This window comes from Salmo salar, chromosome ssa27 (genome assembly GCF_905237065.1).
Source record: "Salmo salar chromosome ssa27, Ssal_v3.1, whole genome shotgun sequence".
NCBI lineage: Eukaryota > Metazoa > Chordata > Actinopteri > Salmoniformes > Salmonidae > Salmo > Salmo salar.
Window position 1 is genome coordinate 34,698,241 of NC_059468.1, and position 17,294 is coordinate 34,715,534.

Below are 17,294 nucleotides of genomic sequence, written 5' to 3' on the forward strand. Positions count from 1 at the left end.
TCTAATTGCCCACCCAAATCATGTCCTCGGGATTTACGGTTTCCATGAGAAAATAAATATGTATCTTGTAGTTGTAATCATGACAGTTGAAAGACAGAATGATAGAATGACTACGTCAGTCTGAAACCAAAAAATTACATGAAAAGAAAAGAAAACAGCAAATCTAAGAAGACAGCCCTATCATGACAATAAGAAGAAAAACTAATTAAGGAGGACAGAGTGAAGAGGTGTAGGATTCATCCCCCTTTCAGAGCACTATGTGTTGATTCTCTCAGGGCTTTAAAAGGATTACACTCTTATTTAAGTTTTTCTTTTTTTAGGTGGTCAGGAAACTCCTTGCTAAGCATCTTTGCATTGATTGAAACAGAGGCTTACCTTGATAATGGGCGCTAAAGCCCCGGTATCGATGGTTACTGTCGGTTACAAAGTGTAGCCTCAGCCAGTTCTTGTTGCTGACAATAGGAGACGGGACATTCATCCCAGATAACCTGAGTGAAACAAGAGGAAAAAAATCATTAGGTTTTTTACATCCACGTTCAAAAGTCAGCATGCTACAGCACCGGTGTCTTTTAGTGTCTCAGCCAATCAAAAAAGATAACCCTTTTTTAATTTTTTTTTTTTAAAACAAGGTTGGGACAGGTTACGACACAGTACATAGGTAATAAAAAAAATGGCATCTTGTAGACCTAAGTAAAAATGGTGGAATTTCAAAATCCAAAGTCAGGTTGCTTATTATGCATCAATGACAATAGGACATACAACTGTACATATTCATAGGGTAATGTTGAATGGAGAAATGCTGATAGTAGAACAGGATGTCCATTCCCCTGGTGAGAACACTACAAAAGAGGAGGATCCTCAACTGTATTAGCCACACCCCCTTGGTCAAAGCCTAACGCTTCAATCACACCGACAGCGTCATTGCATTTTTGGTACACCAGAATGACATTAATTTCCGATGAAGCCCTGTGTTTACCTTTTCATTTATTTATTTCACCTTGCAGCGTTGCGTTGCCGAGGCAGTTGCAGTGCGTTCTGTGTGGTGCATACTTAGGATTTATGGAATGTATGCATCTAACTGTATGTGTAGACTGCTTGACAGAAATGGTAGCAGAAGATGAATGTTGAACTTTTGTTGCATATATATCCAGATGATGCTACGTACTATTTTGCCCAATGATGCTGTCGGTGTATTGGAAGCATTACACTCTGGTGTGTAGACATACGGAGTGTATACAAAGCATAAACACGGTGCATGAAGACCCTTATACGTTAGTCACAAAGTGAAGGCTACCGTGTGCAGATCATAAACAAAGCATATAAGGAGCTTATATATTAGTCACAGAGGATTAGATACAGTATATCCACCTGTTCAGAACCTCACACCGGTATAGGCTTAATATGCTTACAGAGTAGACAGTGTATCTGGCCCTCGCCCTCGCACGGCTTTGGCCCATGTCACCACAACACACAAAGGAGCTGGCCAGAGGAAACGTCTATGAGACGAGTAGCCTGCCTCCGAAGGGACTGGGCTCTCTTCCCTCTTCCTCTCCCTTCCTCCTCTTCCTCCCCCTCCCCTCTTTCCCGCCTGCCTCACACCAACCTTTACTGATGACTGGTGGGATATGTCATTAAAAGGACACGGTCACATGGATCACAGCTTAGTGGCTTCTCCAAGCTGGAGCTGTGCCATATCATTCACGTTATCACGCAAAAAGTCTCTTCCATTACCCACACTGTGTGAGCGTCCCAAATGTTCACCTATTCCCCATATAGCGCACTACTTCTGACCAGAGCCCCATGTGTCCTGGTCAAAAGTAGTGCACTATGTAGGGAATAGGATGCCATTTGGGTCGCATCCTGGGACAGAGGCAGAGACAGCAGAACAGAACACTGTCTGGTTTAACCTCACCCACTCCGCCCTTAACTGCTTTGGAAATATAGTATTTGCATAAAGTGACTGTAATTACTTTACATGTATCCATTGCTCTTAGCATAAGGTTTGTAGAAAGAGTGAATAGAAACATTTCTACAGGATGTGCTTAGCACAGATCCTCACTTTGGGTGATACAGAACATGTGTACCACTGGGAAAATGTTAGGAATGTGTAGAACCGATGTAAAGAACAACACAGAGGTCTCAAAACAATAACAGTAGGCTTGGCACTCTGCCTGAGTTAAACCATTTCACATACTCGAATAACCATAGTATAAATGTTATGGATGGAATCCCTTTCACATGTACACATGTTCGTGGAGGAAATGTCATCTACTTGAACTAGCACCTCCGTTACCAGTGCAGGAGGCAACTCCGCAGGGTTATTTTGTTTATGTGGGAGAGCATCATTGGCCACACAGCGAGTTAAGGTATCAGTGGCGTCGTGTTTCTCATCCAATAATATACATGTTAATTACATGAGTTAAACCATTCTGCACTGGACATAATTCCAACAGAGGGAGAGGGTTGTCACCATCCCTCCCATGTTAGACAGTTGAGTGCTACACTATTATTGTAAATAAGAATTTGTTCTTAACTGATTTGCCTAGTTAAATAAAGGTAAAATAAAGGTGAAATAAAATAACACATCTGTGAAAGCAAAACTACAGTACTAGTGGCTCTGGTAGACTAGTCCACTCTGTGGCTTTCAGAGGCCTTTCCATACATGTCATTGTCAGAATAGTTTCATGATTACACATAGGCTACAGAGTAGAATGGAGCTGAGGAGACGTCGCTGTATTCATCCAGCTTAGCCTGGCAATCACTGTCCCTTTACAGTGAGCAGACGACACCAAGTCTGAGGCTTAATGCCTCTCTACCACCAACCAACCACCCCGTCAGTCAGTCTCTTCTCTTTCACTGTATGTGTTCGAAATGTAGTGCATTGATTGTACTGTAGTGTAAAGCAGGCCGGGGCCCACGGTGCGGAGACCGTGACATCCCCAACTGAACTCGGAGGTAATTGATTAGTCATCCCACACATCCCAGTCTCAAAGCTTTAGCCTTTTCTCTATCTCCCATCCATTTGACAAAATATAAATGACACAAACATTGGCTGCACGAGACAAGATAGAGAGAGCTAGAGAGTGATGGAGGGAGGGAGGGAGGGGTAGAGCGGAGAGAGAGAGAGAGAGAGAGAGAGAGAGTGGGGCCAACGCCACCACAGCAACAGTAAGGGGTTATTCACTCAGGCATTTACACTGAATGTCCTGTCTTTCTGGATTCTGAAAACCGTTCACGGTCTCAGAAATAACTTGGTGTGAATTGATAGTGACAAGAAGAGGCAACATTGGCGAGACTTGGGGGCTACATAGCAACAGTGTCGCTGATGTGTCATCAAAGTACTCAAGCATTCTCAAAGCAATTCTAATATTAACTTTAAAATCCCTGCGGTGCTGGCTGAATGGGCCTGTAGTCAGACAGGAGTTCAATATCCGACAGGAAGGAAATAATATACCTTTTTCTAAATTCTCACTTTTAAAACGCAGAAAGGAAACTGGAAAGTAGCCTAGCACCTATTCCAAACATCATGTCAGTCTGCAGAACAGTGAATGTGTGTGATCTAGGTTAATCTAGTCTGACATTGGATGTGTGTGATCTAGGTTCATCTAGTCTGACATTGGATGTGTGTGATCTAGGTTCATGTAGTCTGACATTGGATGTGTGTGATCTAGGTTCATGTAGTCTGACATTGGATGTGTGTGATCTAGGTTCATGTAGTCTGACATTGGATGTGTGTGTGTGTGCATTCCCCTACATGTGGCCATGCTACATGAACCTAAATCACACACATCCAATGTCAGACTACATTAAACCTAAATCTATTAGTAGAGGTCTGACAGAAGGTCAGACCCTCCCCCCACAACACACGCACGCACGCACACACACACACACACACACACACACACACACACACACACACACACACACACACACACACACACACACACACACACACACACACACACACCACAGAATTCTCGAACATCAGTGTTCCAAGTCCCATCTAGCTGGGATAAATATGCTCTAGGAAGCTCCTTGTGAAAAAAGGGGAGAGATTCATTATTAACAAATGATAACAGGTTTAGTGTTCCTTAATCAGTGAATCTGTCTTAATTGCCGGCCCTTTAATTAAAACTGGTGGCAGGTGATTGCGCACAAATACGTGGAACACACACACAGACTCACACACACACGCACACACACACACACACACACACACACACACACACACACACACACACACACACACACACACACACACACACACACACACACACACACACACACACACACACACACACACACAGACACACCCATGGAGGGGAGAAACAGAGAAGCAGGGCTGGCCTCTGCATCAGCTCTGGGCGGCAGGCAGTGTACAACGCTGGCGGACGCCTCATCAATCACCACCCCAGCGTCAGAGACGGATAGGAGGCCGCTGGGAAGCGGGGCGCGTCTCTCCATCAAACTGATGTTTTAAAAGTAAGTAATCAGTGTTCTCCACGGGCACTCCTTCTGTGGCAGAGCCCTCCACCTTCCTACTCTGCACCCCTTCTCTCCTCCCTCGTTCCCCTCCTCCCTCATTCCCCTCCTCGCTCTAGTCCCTCTTCTCTGCTGATTCACTGACAGCCTCCTCACTTTGATACAGTGAGTCAAGGCCTCTCCACCCCATTGGATACCGGAAACTATATTTCATCCATTTCATTGCAGCATGCAGGGTCGACGTGGAACTATCCAAACTGCATTCTGGGCTCTGTGTGTATAGGCGTCAGACCGTTCACCCAAGAACCGCACCAAAACACAAGCACAGTAAAATCCGTAATTTGCTGTAATGCTCTTCTCTAATCCAAAATGCTGTGGTCAAAAACAAACAGAATGGCAAAATAGAGTGTGTATTTTTCTGAGGCTAAGATGATATTTATCCAAATTATATTCTTTGTTGCAGTAAATGGCTGCCATAATTCAAACCTTCCAGTCTCAGAAGAAAATGAATGGATCTAAGCGAAAGAGGGAAAAACAGTACTTAACCAGGGCCTAGCTTATCTTCACAAATAGACTGAAATAAGACTTTCCATTTCAGGGTTTCCAATACATAGCTAATCCATTCAGCAACAATAGAAAATCCAACAGGTGTAAATTAGAAAAGAGTTTAATTTAAATCCCTACATTACGTCACCTGATTGGAACTAGCCTGTGAGGTTGGGCTTTTTCGAGAACCTGCAGGAAAGTGTATGATGCTGTAGTGACGTATTGAAATACATGATTTATCATTCATAATCAAGGAATTTCTTATATTATCATAATACATCCTTACAAACAGGACATCCCTGCATACAGTAAATTATACCCAGTGTGAAGCCTATTCCCTGCAATGTCAATAGATGTTGGGTTCGCTCTTCACTCTACCCAGACACTCCCTCTTAACCCCTGTGTAGTATTAACATTCTGGATACTCCCCTTGTCCTAAGGGTCAAAAATGACCCGCCTTCCATAAACCCCTAAAATAAAGCATCTTAATTGAATTTTAAACAACCTGTCATTCATCACAAACTTTGTGAATATCTGGGATTTACCTCTTCACAATGCAGAAAGACTGCATTTAATCAGTGGACACCACTTGTTTTTATTACAACACACCCGTCATAATTGTTTTCTTTACTAAAGTAGAGGTTTATTATTATTATTATTGCTAAAGGTACTGCATAGGTGTAAACATAATTTTCTTAGCAAGCGATAGCACCTGTATAGCCTAAGAAAGTAGCAGAAATGTGCAGAAAGTAGTTTTGAAAGCATTTTATTGAAGGGAAACAATAACAGTCATTAACTTTTTAGGCAACATATTATTCTTATATACTGTACACTGAGGAATTCAGCTAAAAAATACTGGTCTTCTCCCATTTTTGAACCATTGCCCCCACCCACAAGGTGTATAAACAACAACAATAAATAAGAATAAGATAATAGATACAAAACAAAAACGTGAAGAACATAAATCAATCAACTCCTAATTAGCACATGTAGGGCAGTATGCAAGTGTGTGTGCATGGACTTTGCAGATGTATTTCTCACATGTGCAGCACATAGTATTTGTTTTACAGTCCTTCTTCGGGGGCAGAATTGGCATCTCCTCCTCTTGTCTGCCCCAGCTGCAGTCTCAAGTGGATTAGGACAAGATTCAGCACCCTGAACAGCTTTCACACGTGACATGTTTTTAATTTTTTTATTTCATCTTTGTTTAACCAGGTAGGCAAGTTGAGAACAAGTTCTCATTTACAATTGCAACCTGGCCAAGATAAAGCAAAGCAGTTCGACACATACAACAACACAGAGTTACACATGGAGTAAAACAAACATACAGTCAATAATACAGTAGAAAAATAAGTCTATATACAATGTGAGCAAATGCGGTGAGATAAGGTAGGTGAAGGCAAAAAAGGCCATGGTGGCAAAGTAAATACAATATAGCAAGTAAAACACTGGAATGGTAGATTTGTAGTGGAAGAAAGTGCAAAGTAAAATATAAATAATAGGGTGCAAAGGAGCAAAATAAATAAATAAATAAATACAGTAGGGGAAGCGGTAGTTGTTTGGGCTAAATTATAGATGGGCTATGTGCAGTGATCTGTGAGCTGCTCTGACAGCTGGTGCTTAAAGCTAGTGAGGGAGACAAGTGTTTCCAGTTGCAGAGATTTTTGTAGTTCGTTCCAGTCATTGGCAGCAGAGAACTGGAAGGAGAGATGGCCAAAGGAGGAATTGGCTTTGGGGGTGACCAGAGAGATATACCTGCTGGAGCGCGTGCTACAGGTGGGTGCTGCTATGGTGACCAGTGAGCTGAGATAAGGGGGGACTTTACCTAGCAGGGTCTTGTAGATGACCTGGAGCCAGTGGGTTTGGCGATGAGTATGAAGCGAGGGCCAGCCAAGGAGAGCGTACAGGTCGCAGTGGTGCGTAGTATATGGGGCTTTGGTGACAAAACGGATGGCACTGTGATAGACTGCATCCAGTTTATTGAGTAGGGTATTGGAGGCTATTTTGTAAATGACATCGCCGAAGTCGAGGATCAGCAGGATGGTCAGTTTTCCGAGGGTATGTTTGGCAGCATGAGTGAAGGATGCTTTGTTGCGAAATAGGAAGCCAATTCTAGATTTAACTTTGGATTAAGGATGTTTGATGTGAGTCTGGAAGGAGAGCTTACAGTCTAACCAGACACCTAGGTATTTGTAGTTGTCCACATATTCTAAGTAAGAACCGTCCAGAGTAGTGATGCTGGACGGGCGGGCAGGTGCGGGCAGCAATCGGTTGAAGAGCATGCATTTAGTTTTACTTGTATTTAAGAGCAGTTGGAGGCCACGGAAGGAGAGTTGTATGGCATTGAAGCTCGTCTGGAGGTTAGTCCACAGTGTCCAAAGAAGGGCCAGAAGTATACAGAATGGTGTCGTCTGCGTGGAGGTGGATCAGAGACTCACCAGCAGCAAGAGCGACATCATTGATGTATACAGAGAAAAGAGTAGGCCCAAGAATTGAACCCTGTGGCACCCCCATAGAGACTGCCAGAGGCCCGGACAACAGGCCATCCGATTTGACACATTGAACTCTACCAGAGAAGTATTTGGTGAACCAGGCGAGGCAATCATTTGAGAAACCACATTGTGCCCCCTCAGTCCATCTGTCACATCAAGCACAACCCGCATCCCATGGTTCTTCTCCGGGCCTCCATTGGTCAGCTTCCCTGTGTAGACTTGCATCTTCCAAGCGTAGCTGGATTGTGCGTCACAGGCCACCCATATCTTAATGCCATACTTTGCTGGCTTGCTGGGCATATGCTGCCGGAAAGGACAGCAACCTTTTGACAGAAGAGATTACTATCAGTAATTAGTAACAGTGTCACAGAAAACAATCACATAAATCAATGATATTACAGAAATACATAATAAAATGAACAGTGAAAATCAACTACATTACAGATATGAAAATAAAAATGTACCTCTGAATGAAACCAGTTGCTCATCCACTGTTACTTCGGGCCCAGGGTTGTAGAGGTATGGCAGACGCTCCACCCACTTCTCCCAGACCTCTCCTATGGCCGCCAATTGGTCTCGCAAATGTCTTGCAGTTTTTGACTCACGGTTATCAAATCGTAGCATTCTTGAGAAAGCGTGAAAGACTTTCAGTGGCATCGTGGCACGGAAAATCGCCCTTCCACTCTCTGCATCCTAGAGACTACATGTAGCCTCACCTCGGGACCTATTGTCACGTCCTGACCAGTAATAGGGGTTATTTGTTATTGTAGTTTGGTCAGGACGTGGCAGAGGGTATTTGTTTTATGTTGTTCGGGGTGGTGGTTTGTTTAGTAGTGTATGTATGTTTTATGTATGTTTATGTATGTTGCACCCTCGACAACTACTATGATTATTATTATTTGACCATGCTGGTCATTTATGAACATTTGAACATCTAGGCCATGTGCTGTTATAATCTCCTGGTTCCTCTCTAGGTATCTTCCTAGGTTCCTGCCTTTCTAGGGAGTTTTTCCTAGCCACCGTGCTTCTACACCTGCATTGCTTGCTTTTGGGGTTTTAGGCTGGGTTTCTGTACAGCACTTTGAGATATCAGCTGATGTAAGAAGGGCTATATAAATACATTTGATTTGATTTTGATTTGATGTATTCCGGGGGTTTTTGGGCAGTGTCCTATGTTAGTGTATTTCTATGTTCTGTCTAGTCTTTTGTATTTCTATGTTTTGTTAATTGGGGTTGGACTCTCAATTGGAGGCAGGTGTTTTCTAGTTGCCTCTGATTGAGAGTCCTATATATATGTATGTGTTTGTTGAGTGCTTGGTGGGAAATTGTTCTGTGTATAGCCTTGTGCCTTACCAGCCTGTGAATAGTCGTTGTATTTTCTTTGTGTACGTGTTTATTTTGGTTCTCCTTCTTATCCATTAAATAAAAAGAAGATGAGTGCACATAACCCCGCTGCGTATTGGTCCGACAATAACTTCTCTTTATCTTCAGACGACGAAGAATGTGACAGAATCTCCCACCAACCAAGGACCAAGCAGCGGAGGAAGGAGCAACGGGTGGACTATAGGGAGCAGCACCTGGAGTGGAGAAAGCAGCGCGCTCGGGAGGAGATGGCATCCTGGTCGCTGGAAGTATTGGAGGCAAGGATTGACTGGACGTGGGAACAATTACTGGACCATTGTGACAACCTGCCTGGGAAGCAGGTAGAGGTGGAGAGGCAGCCCCAAGATTTTTTTTGGGGGGGGGGACACACGGGTAGTTTGGCTGGGCCAGGCAGTAGACCTGAGCCAGCTCCCCGTGCTTTTTATGGGAAGCGTTTGGAGTGGAGAGTGCCGAGGTATGCGGAAGTGCGCACGATCTCACCCATACGCACGCACAGTCCGGTGCGAGTGATCCCAGCCCCTCGCAAGTGCCATGCTAGTGTGGGCATCCAGCCTGGTAGGAGGATGCCTGCGCAGCGCATCTGGTTACCGGTGCGCCTCCTAGGTCCAGGCTACCCTACTCCCGCTCTACACACGGCAACCATCAGGCCCCTGCACAGCCTAGTTCGCCCTGTACCAGCACTCCGCTCGTACAGGGCTACTAGTTCCATCCAGCCAGGACGGGTTGTGTAGGAGGTGCAATCGAGACCGCCAGTGCGCCTCCACGGCCCGATACCTCCAGTACCATCACCACGCATCAGGCTTCCAGTGCGTCAGCCCAGTTCGACTCAGCCCGTTCCTGCTCCCCGCACTAGCCCTGAGGTGCGTGTCCCCAAACTGGCACTTCCAGTACCAGTAGTACGCATCAGGCTTCCAGTGCGTCAGCCCAGCCTCGAGTGTCCGGAAACAGTGCCCCGTCCAGAGTATCCGACGACAGTGCCCCGTCCAGAGTATCCGATGACAGTGCCCCGTCCGGAGTATCCGACAACAGTACCCCGTCATGAGTATCCAGTAAGAGTGTTAAGCCCGGAACCGAGTGAGACGGCCTACAGTTCGGAACCAAGGGAGACGGCCCACTGTGCAGAACCGAGTGAGACGGCCTACAGTTCGGAACCAAGGTAGACGGCCCACTGTGCAGAACCGAGTGAGACGGCCCACAGTTCGGAGAGGGGTGAATGGGTCTACAGTCCGGAACCAAGTGAGTCTGCATGCGGTCCGGAACCGAGCGAGTCTGTGACTATAACTCCGAACCGAGTGAGTCTGCCTAGAGCTCAGAACCAAGCGAGTATACCTATAGTCTGGGTGGCTGTAGACCAGAACCTGAGCCACCTCCAGTATAGGTGGGTTGGGGAAGGTGGGTGTAGCACAGGTGCCGTCATTGATAGCAGCCACCCTCCCTTCCCTCCCTTTAGTTTAGGGGATTTATGTTTGTTTTGGGGTAATTTTGTTTTTTTGTGTGAGGTGCATCCGGGGTCTGCACCTTTGGGGGGGAGGTACTGTCACGTCCTGACCAGTAATAGGGGTTATTTGTTATTGTAGTTTGGTCAGGACGTGGCAGAGGGTATTTGTTTTATGTGGTTCGGGGTGGTGGTTTGTTTAGTAGGGTATTTGTTTTATGTATTCCGGGGGTTTTTGGGCACTGTCCTATGTTAGTGTATTCTATGTTCTGTCTAGTCTTTTGTATTTCTATGTTTTGTTAATTGGGGTTGGACTCTCAATTGGAGGCAGGTGTTTTCTAGTTGCCTCTGAGTGAGAGTCCTGCATAAGTATGTGTTTGTTGAGTGCTTGGTGGGAGATTGTTCTGTGTATAGCCTTGTGCCTTACCGGCCTGTGAATAGTCGTTGTGTTTTCTTTGTGTACGTGTTTATTTTGGTTCTCCTTCTTATCCATTAAATAAAAAGAAGATGAGTGCACATTTCCCCGCTGCGTCTTGGTCCGCTATATCCGACGACAACCGTTACACCTATGCACACCTGCTAAGATTAGCAGCCCTATGTAGGCACGTAGGTCAATCTCATCCATCCTTTTCCAGTTATCTCCATATTTACGGAAACCCTCCAAATGTGTCATCTCCAGGATGATCTTTTCGATGGCTGGTGTGATGAACATGTAGAATGTTTAGGCGATGTCCTGGGCATGGGCAACTGCATGTCTTGTGGGTCCTTATGACATTTTGTGCTGCCATCCTGCCCTGGTTGACATATGATGACAAGGACCATGATATTTTGCTGTTCTTTGACAAAAATGTGTATTTTTCAGCTTAGGGGATTTCTTCTTCATCTGAAGATGATGCATCCTGCTCTGGGTTGTATTCTTCCCCATCTTCTTCTTCAGATACCTCCTCTCCTAAATAATTGTCCTGTTGTTGCATCCTGGACATCTGAAACAATCAGATCTCTGACCTGTTGGGCACTGAAACATGCACTCATGGTTTCAGCAAAGGGAGAACTGGGGGGATTGTCATCTGTAGCACCTTTATAGCCTCTGACTGCATCCCCCATAAGTAAACAATGCTTTCAATAAATTTTTATTTTGTCTTAAAATGTTGTTTCTTTTGTCTGAAATTGTTTTTATTTTTTCTGTGAACTGTCATGTGTGAGGTCGTGGAGGGGAGATGCGGCATATGCACAAGAAAGTTTTAGTTTTGTCTGAGTTTGTAACGCCCTGGCCATAGAGAGGGGTTTTTTGTTCTTTATTTTGGTTAGGCCAGGGTGTTGCATTGGGTGGGCGTTTTTAAGTATTTCTTTGTTTTGGGCCGTGTGTGGCTCCCAATCAGGCACAGCTGAAGTTCGTTGTTGCTGATTGGGAGTCACACATAAGGAGCATGTTTTCCTTTGGGTTTTGTGGGTAATTGTTTCTGTTTCGTTTCACACCTGACAGGACTGTTTTAGCTGTCGGTTTTCTTGTTTTTTGTAACGTGTTCTTACGTTAATTAAATAACTATGAGGGACACTAACTCCGCTGCGTATTGGTCCACTTTCTCAGACGATGACTTCTCTGTAACGGCTCTCTCCCGACAGCCGTTACAGAATTACCCACCACAAGAAGACCAAGCAGCGGAGTAAGGAGCAGAGCAAGGTGAAGAACCAGGAGAAAAGTTATCAGGATTCGTGGACTTGGGAGGAAATCCTGGACGGGAAAGGACCATGGGCTCAAGCTGGGGAGTATCGCTGCCCGCAGTGGGAGATCGAGGCTGCGAGAGCGGAGAGGCACTGGTATGAGGCAAGGGAGCGTGACAGGCACGAGAGGCAGCCCCAACAAATGTTTGGGGGGGCACACGGGGAGATTGGCGGAGTCAGGCGGTAGACCTGAGCCAACTCCCCGTGCTTACAGGAGGCAGCGCAGTACTGGTCAGACACCGTGTTATGCGGTAAAGCGCACGGTGTCCCCAGTACGCGTTCATAGCCCGGTGCGCTATAGGCCAGCCCCCCGCAAGTGCCATGCGAGTGCAGGCATCGAGCCAGGGCGGATGGTGCCAGCTCAGCGCGTCTGGTCTCCAGTGCGCCTCCTCGGTCCAGGTTATCCTGCGCCGGCGCTGTGCACTGTGTCTCCGGAGCGCTGGGAGGGTCCAGTTCGCCCAATGCCGGCTCTCCACCCGTGCTGGGCCAAAGTGGATATTCAGCCTGGAGTATGGGTAAAGAGCGTAAAGGCTAGAACTCCAGTGCTCCCCCACAGCCCGGTTTATCCTGTGCCTCCTCCTCGGACCAGGCCTCCAGTGGGTCTCCCCATCCTGGTCCGTCCTGTGCCACCTCCCAAGACTAGGCCTCCAGTGGGTCTCGCCATCTTGGTTAAGCCTGTGCCTCCTCCTCGGGTCTCCCCATCATGGTCCGTCCTGTGCCGCCTCCTAGGACTAGGCCTCCAGTGGGTCTCGCCAGTCCAGAGCCACCAGAGCTGCCCACCAGTCCGGAGCCGCCAGAGCTACCCGCCAGTCCGGAGCCGCCAGAGCCGCCCGCCAGTCCGGAGCCGCCGGAGCCGCCCGCCAGTCCGGAGCCGCCGGAGCCGCCCGCCAGTACGGAGCCGCCGGAGCCGCCCGCCAGTCCGGAGCCGCCGGAGCCGCCCGCCAGTCCGGAGCCGCCGGAGCCGCCCGCCAGTCCGGGAGCCGCCGGAGCGCCCGCCAGTCCGGGAGCCGCCGGAGCCGCCCGCCAGTCCGGGAGCCGTCAGAGCCGCCCGCCAGTCAGGAGCCGCCAGTGCCGCCCGCCAGTCAGGGAGCCGCCAGAGCAGCCCGCCAGTCAGGAGCCGCCAGTGCCGCCCGCCAGTCATGAGCCGCCAGAGCCGCCCGCCAGTCAGGAGCCGCCAGAGCTGTCCGGAGCTGCCAGAGCCGCTCGCCTGTCCGGAGCCGCCAGAGCTGTCCAGAGCCGCCAGAGCCGCTCGCCTGTCCGGAGCCGCCAGAGCCGCCCGCCTGTCTGGAGCCGCCAGAGCCGCCCGCCTGTCCGGAGCAGTCAGAGCCGCCCGCCAGCCCGGTGAGTCCTGTGCCTGCGCCTAAGGCCAGGCCTCTTACATGTCTCCTCAGCCTGGTGAATCCTGGGTCAGTGCCGCCAGGGACGCCTCTTACATGTCTCCTCAGCCTGGTAAATCCTGGGTCAGTGCAGCCAGGGACGCACACCAGCTGGGCGCAACCATCGCCGCCCGCCAGCCGGGCGCAGTCATCGCTGCCCGCCAGCCGGGCGCAGCCATCACCGCCCGCCAGTCAGGCACAACCAGGGTCGCTCGCCAGCCGGGCGCAACCATCACCGCCCGCCAGCCAGGCGCAACCAGGGTCGTCCACCAGCCGGGTGCAACCATCGCCGCCCGCCAGCCGGGCGCAGTCATCGCCGCCCGCCAGCTGGGCGCAGCCATCACCGCCCGCCAGCCGGGCACAATCAGGGTCGCCCACCAGACCTTCGGCGCGGCCAGGTGCGCCACCTAAGAGGGCGACGCCGAGGGTGGAGCAGAGGCCACGTCCCGCACTTGAGCTGCCGCCGTAAGAAGGCCCACCCGGACCCTCCCCTTCAGTGTCAGGTTTTGCGGCCGGAGTCCGCACCTTGGGGGGTGGCGGTACTGTGTTTTTTGTTCTTTATTTTGGTTAGGCCAGGGTGTTGCATTGGGTGGGCGTTCTATGTTCGTTTTCTAGTTTTTTTGTATTTCTTTGTTTTGGGCCGTGTGTGGCTCCCAATCAGGCACAGCTGAAGTTCGTTGTTGCTGATTGGGAGTCACACATAAGGAGCATGTTTTTCCTTTGGGTTTTGTGGGTAATTGTTTCTGTTTCGTTTTGCACCTGACAGGACTGTTTTAGCTGTCGGTTTTGTTTTTTGTATCATGTTCTTACGTTAATTAAATAACTATGATGAACACTAACTCCGCTGCGTATTGGTCCACTTTCTCAGACAATGACTTCTCTGTTTCGTCTGACGATGAAGACAGCCGTTACAGAGTTCAATCAGTAGCACACAATCTCAATTTCTCATTGTGTGTGTGTGTGTGTGTGTGTGTCTTTGTGGTTTTTGTGGTGTGTAAATTATTTTATAACTGCTGGGTCAAAAATGACCCTAAGACAATCTTTGTACCCTGGTGGTGTACAGTTTTCATGGAAATATGAGCAAAGGCGATGTTTCACTTTTTCTAATGTTGGGGTCACTCTACTTACTTACATACTGACTTTATTGTCCCCATGGGGACATTTTGTTGCTGTGTCATGTACACGTTTAAAGTGGCGTTTAAATACAAAACAAAATTGACAATACAACTTTCAGAACAGTTACATAGCAATAAAACATAAAAATAAAAAAAGACTTATCGATAGGAACATTAGCCTGCTGGCCTTACTGGGTGGATAGGAACATTAGCCCGAGCTATTTAGGAGGGATATCACACCTGGCACAAATGATTGTCTAGTTCTGTTTTTCCTGCTGAGGGGTGCCCTAAACCTGCGCCCAGAGGGGAGTAGTTCAAAGTCCAGGTACAGGGGTTGGCTTGGGTCTAAAATGATTTTGTGAGCCTTGCGGAGGGCCCTGACCTTAAAGATCTCATCCAGGCCTGTCTGTTTGACTCCAAGTACCTTGCTTGCTGTGGTGATAATCCTTAGCATATTTCTCTGGCTGACAGTGTCATTGACAAACCAACAAACAATACCAAAAGTTAAAATACTCTCAATGAAAGATTTGTAAAACAGAGTCAGTATAGTACAGTCTACATTACAAGATCCCAGCTCTAGGAAAAGTCATCAAATTTCAAGTTGAAAAACAATCAAGTTGAAAAACAATCATTTCGAGGGTTTTCTGTGCTGTTTAACATAGTGGCAGGTCATTTTTTACCCTTAAGACAACACAAGGGTTAATATTAACACAGAGTCTGGCTTCGGACAAGCACCTCCATTCCATTGGCTATCAGACTTGAGAAACAGGTAGGTGACGTGACACGGAGTAGAATAATTTGACTCTCTAACGGCAGCTATTGTTTTACCCAGACACATATTTCATCTCTATTCTCAGACCCCCCAAAAATACATTGCAGTGATGTATCCTAGCACTGTAAAGAAAATGCTTTATGGCATATGGCATTTGGCTGACCACCCCACAGTTATTTGGGTGAACGACAAAGATAAGTTTGTAGCAGTGTTCATAATGTTCATGATAAGTTATGGTCTCATGCCAATCTTTCCTCCTAACCATTGGGGGATTAGGCTGTTTTGACCAATGGTACCTTCTTCTTCTTCTATTGATATCTAACACAATAAAGCCAACTATATAGTCATTTCTATTCCAGCAGCGAATGTGATATATTGATGAAATTGTATGACTGTCCCAGGGGGCTTGATCTTCCGGAAGGTGATGCTGACTTCAGATAAGTTTCCATAGTTAATCATCCTATCTCAATTACTCTTGGCATGACCATCATTCAATTTTGCTAGATCAGACAGCCCATCCTCTAATTAGCAGGGGTGGACATCTCCAGTCCTCTGGGGCCTGATTGGTGTCACACTGTTTCTCCATCCCTAGCAAACACAGCTGATTAATCAAATTGCATTCTAAACTGAAGATCATGACTGGGTGATTATTGGAGTCAGGTTTGTTTGCTGGGGCTGGGGCAAAACTGTGACACCAATCAGGCCCTCGAGGACTGGAATTGCCCACCACTGTGTCTAATGTGTTCTGGATTCCCCTCTCACAGGTTCTTCACAATGATCTTCTAATACTCCCAGCAGGCATAACGCTGGAGGGGCTTGGGAGTCATGCAGCATGACATAATGTATTGAAACAACCTTATAGTGTGAGTAATAAACACATACTCTACAGGACATTCAAAAACACAATATCTAATTCATGGACAGGTACAGGGACCTGGAGAGGTAGCCTTGTTTTAAAGAGGATAGTTTTAAATTGAGAATGTGTAAAAAGGTTGACCATACAGCAAAATACAATAAATGTTGGTTACTTCTCCACAGAAAACCAGGGAGGTGTGACTAATCTGATCATCTATTTCTTAGAGAAAGTAAGTATAGACTAGAGAGGTTTTCAATAGAACTGAAATTGCTCCACTATAGTGTATTTTATGCACATAACGTAGCTGGAATAAAAGGTTGCCCGCAGGTGCTCTGCTGATGCTTGACAGCATTTTTAGTTTATTATTACACATTTTTTTAAGTTCCACTGAAGAACCCTCAATCAATCCCAAGGTGACATGGCTGAGTTACAAAGTAAATTGGCTCCCAGAAATGGTTTCAGCTTTAGTTGTATCACTATCTGTTCGCCCCTTTCTTTAGACGAGATATAGAATGAGAAAATCTCAAGTGGATAAATCAAAAGATATGCAATGACAGTTTGTTTTAAATAATTTGTATCAGTGACACACGTTTCACTCAGAAAAACTGAGAGAAAACAGTCTATAACTTGGGTGACTGGAGTCTCTGACAATTGTATGGGCTTTCCTCTGACACCGCCTATTATATAGGTCCTGGATGGCAGGAAGCTTGGCCCCAGTGATGTACTGGGCCGTTCGCACTACCCTCTGTAGCGTCTTACGGTCAGCTGCCGAGCAGTTGCCATACCAGGCGGTGATGCAACCGGTCAGGATGCTCTCGATGGTGCAGCTGTAGAACTTTTTGAGGATCTGGGGGCCCATGCCACATCTTTTCAGTTTCGTGAGGGGGAAAAGGTTTTGTCGTGCGATCTCTTCATGACTGTCTTGGTATGTTTGGACTATGACAGTTCGTTGGTGATGTGGACACCAAGGAACTTGAAACTCTCGACCTGCTCCACTACAGCCCCGTCAATGTTAATGGGGGAATTTTTGGGACGCCTTTTCCTGTAGTCCACGATCAGCTCCTTTGTCGTGCTCACATTGAGGGAGAGGTTGTTGTTCTGGCACCACACTGCCA

General features: G+C 47.1%; 1 protein-coding gene across 3 annotated transcripts in view; it reads right to left on the reverse strand.

Annotated features, from left to right (window-relative positions):
* The window catches only part of LOC106588997 (CUB and sushi domain-containing protein 3), a 746,396-nt gene that overhangs the window by 385,537 nt on the left and 343,565 nt on the right, over window positions 1-17,294 (reverse strand). For all 3 annotated transcript variants that reach the window (XM_045709277.1, XM_014178612.2, XM_014178611.2), the window contains exon 6: window positions 376-488. In XM_045709277.1, the coding sequence (XP_045565233.1) occupies window positions 376-488 (113 nt within the window). The remainder of the gene's footprint in view (window positions 1-375; window positions 489-17,294) is intronic.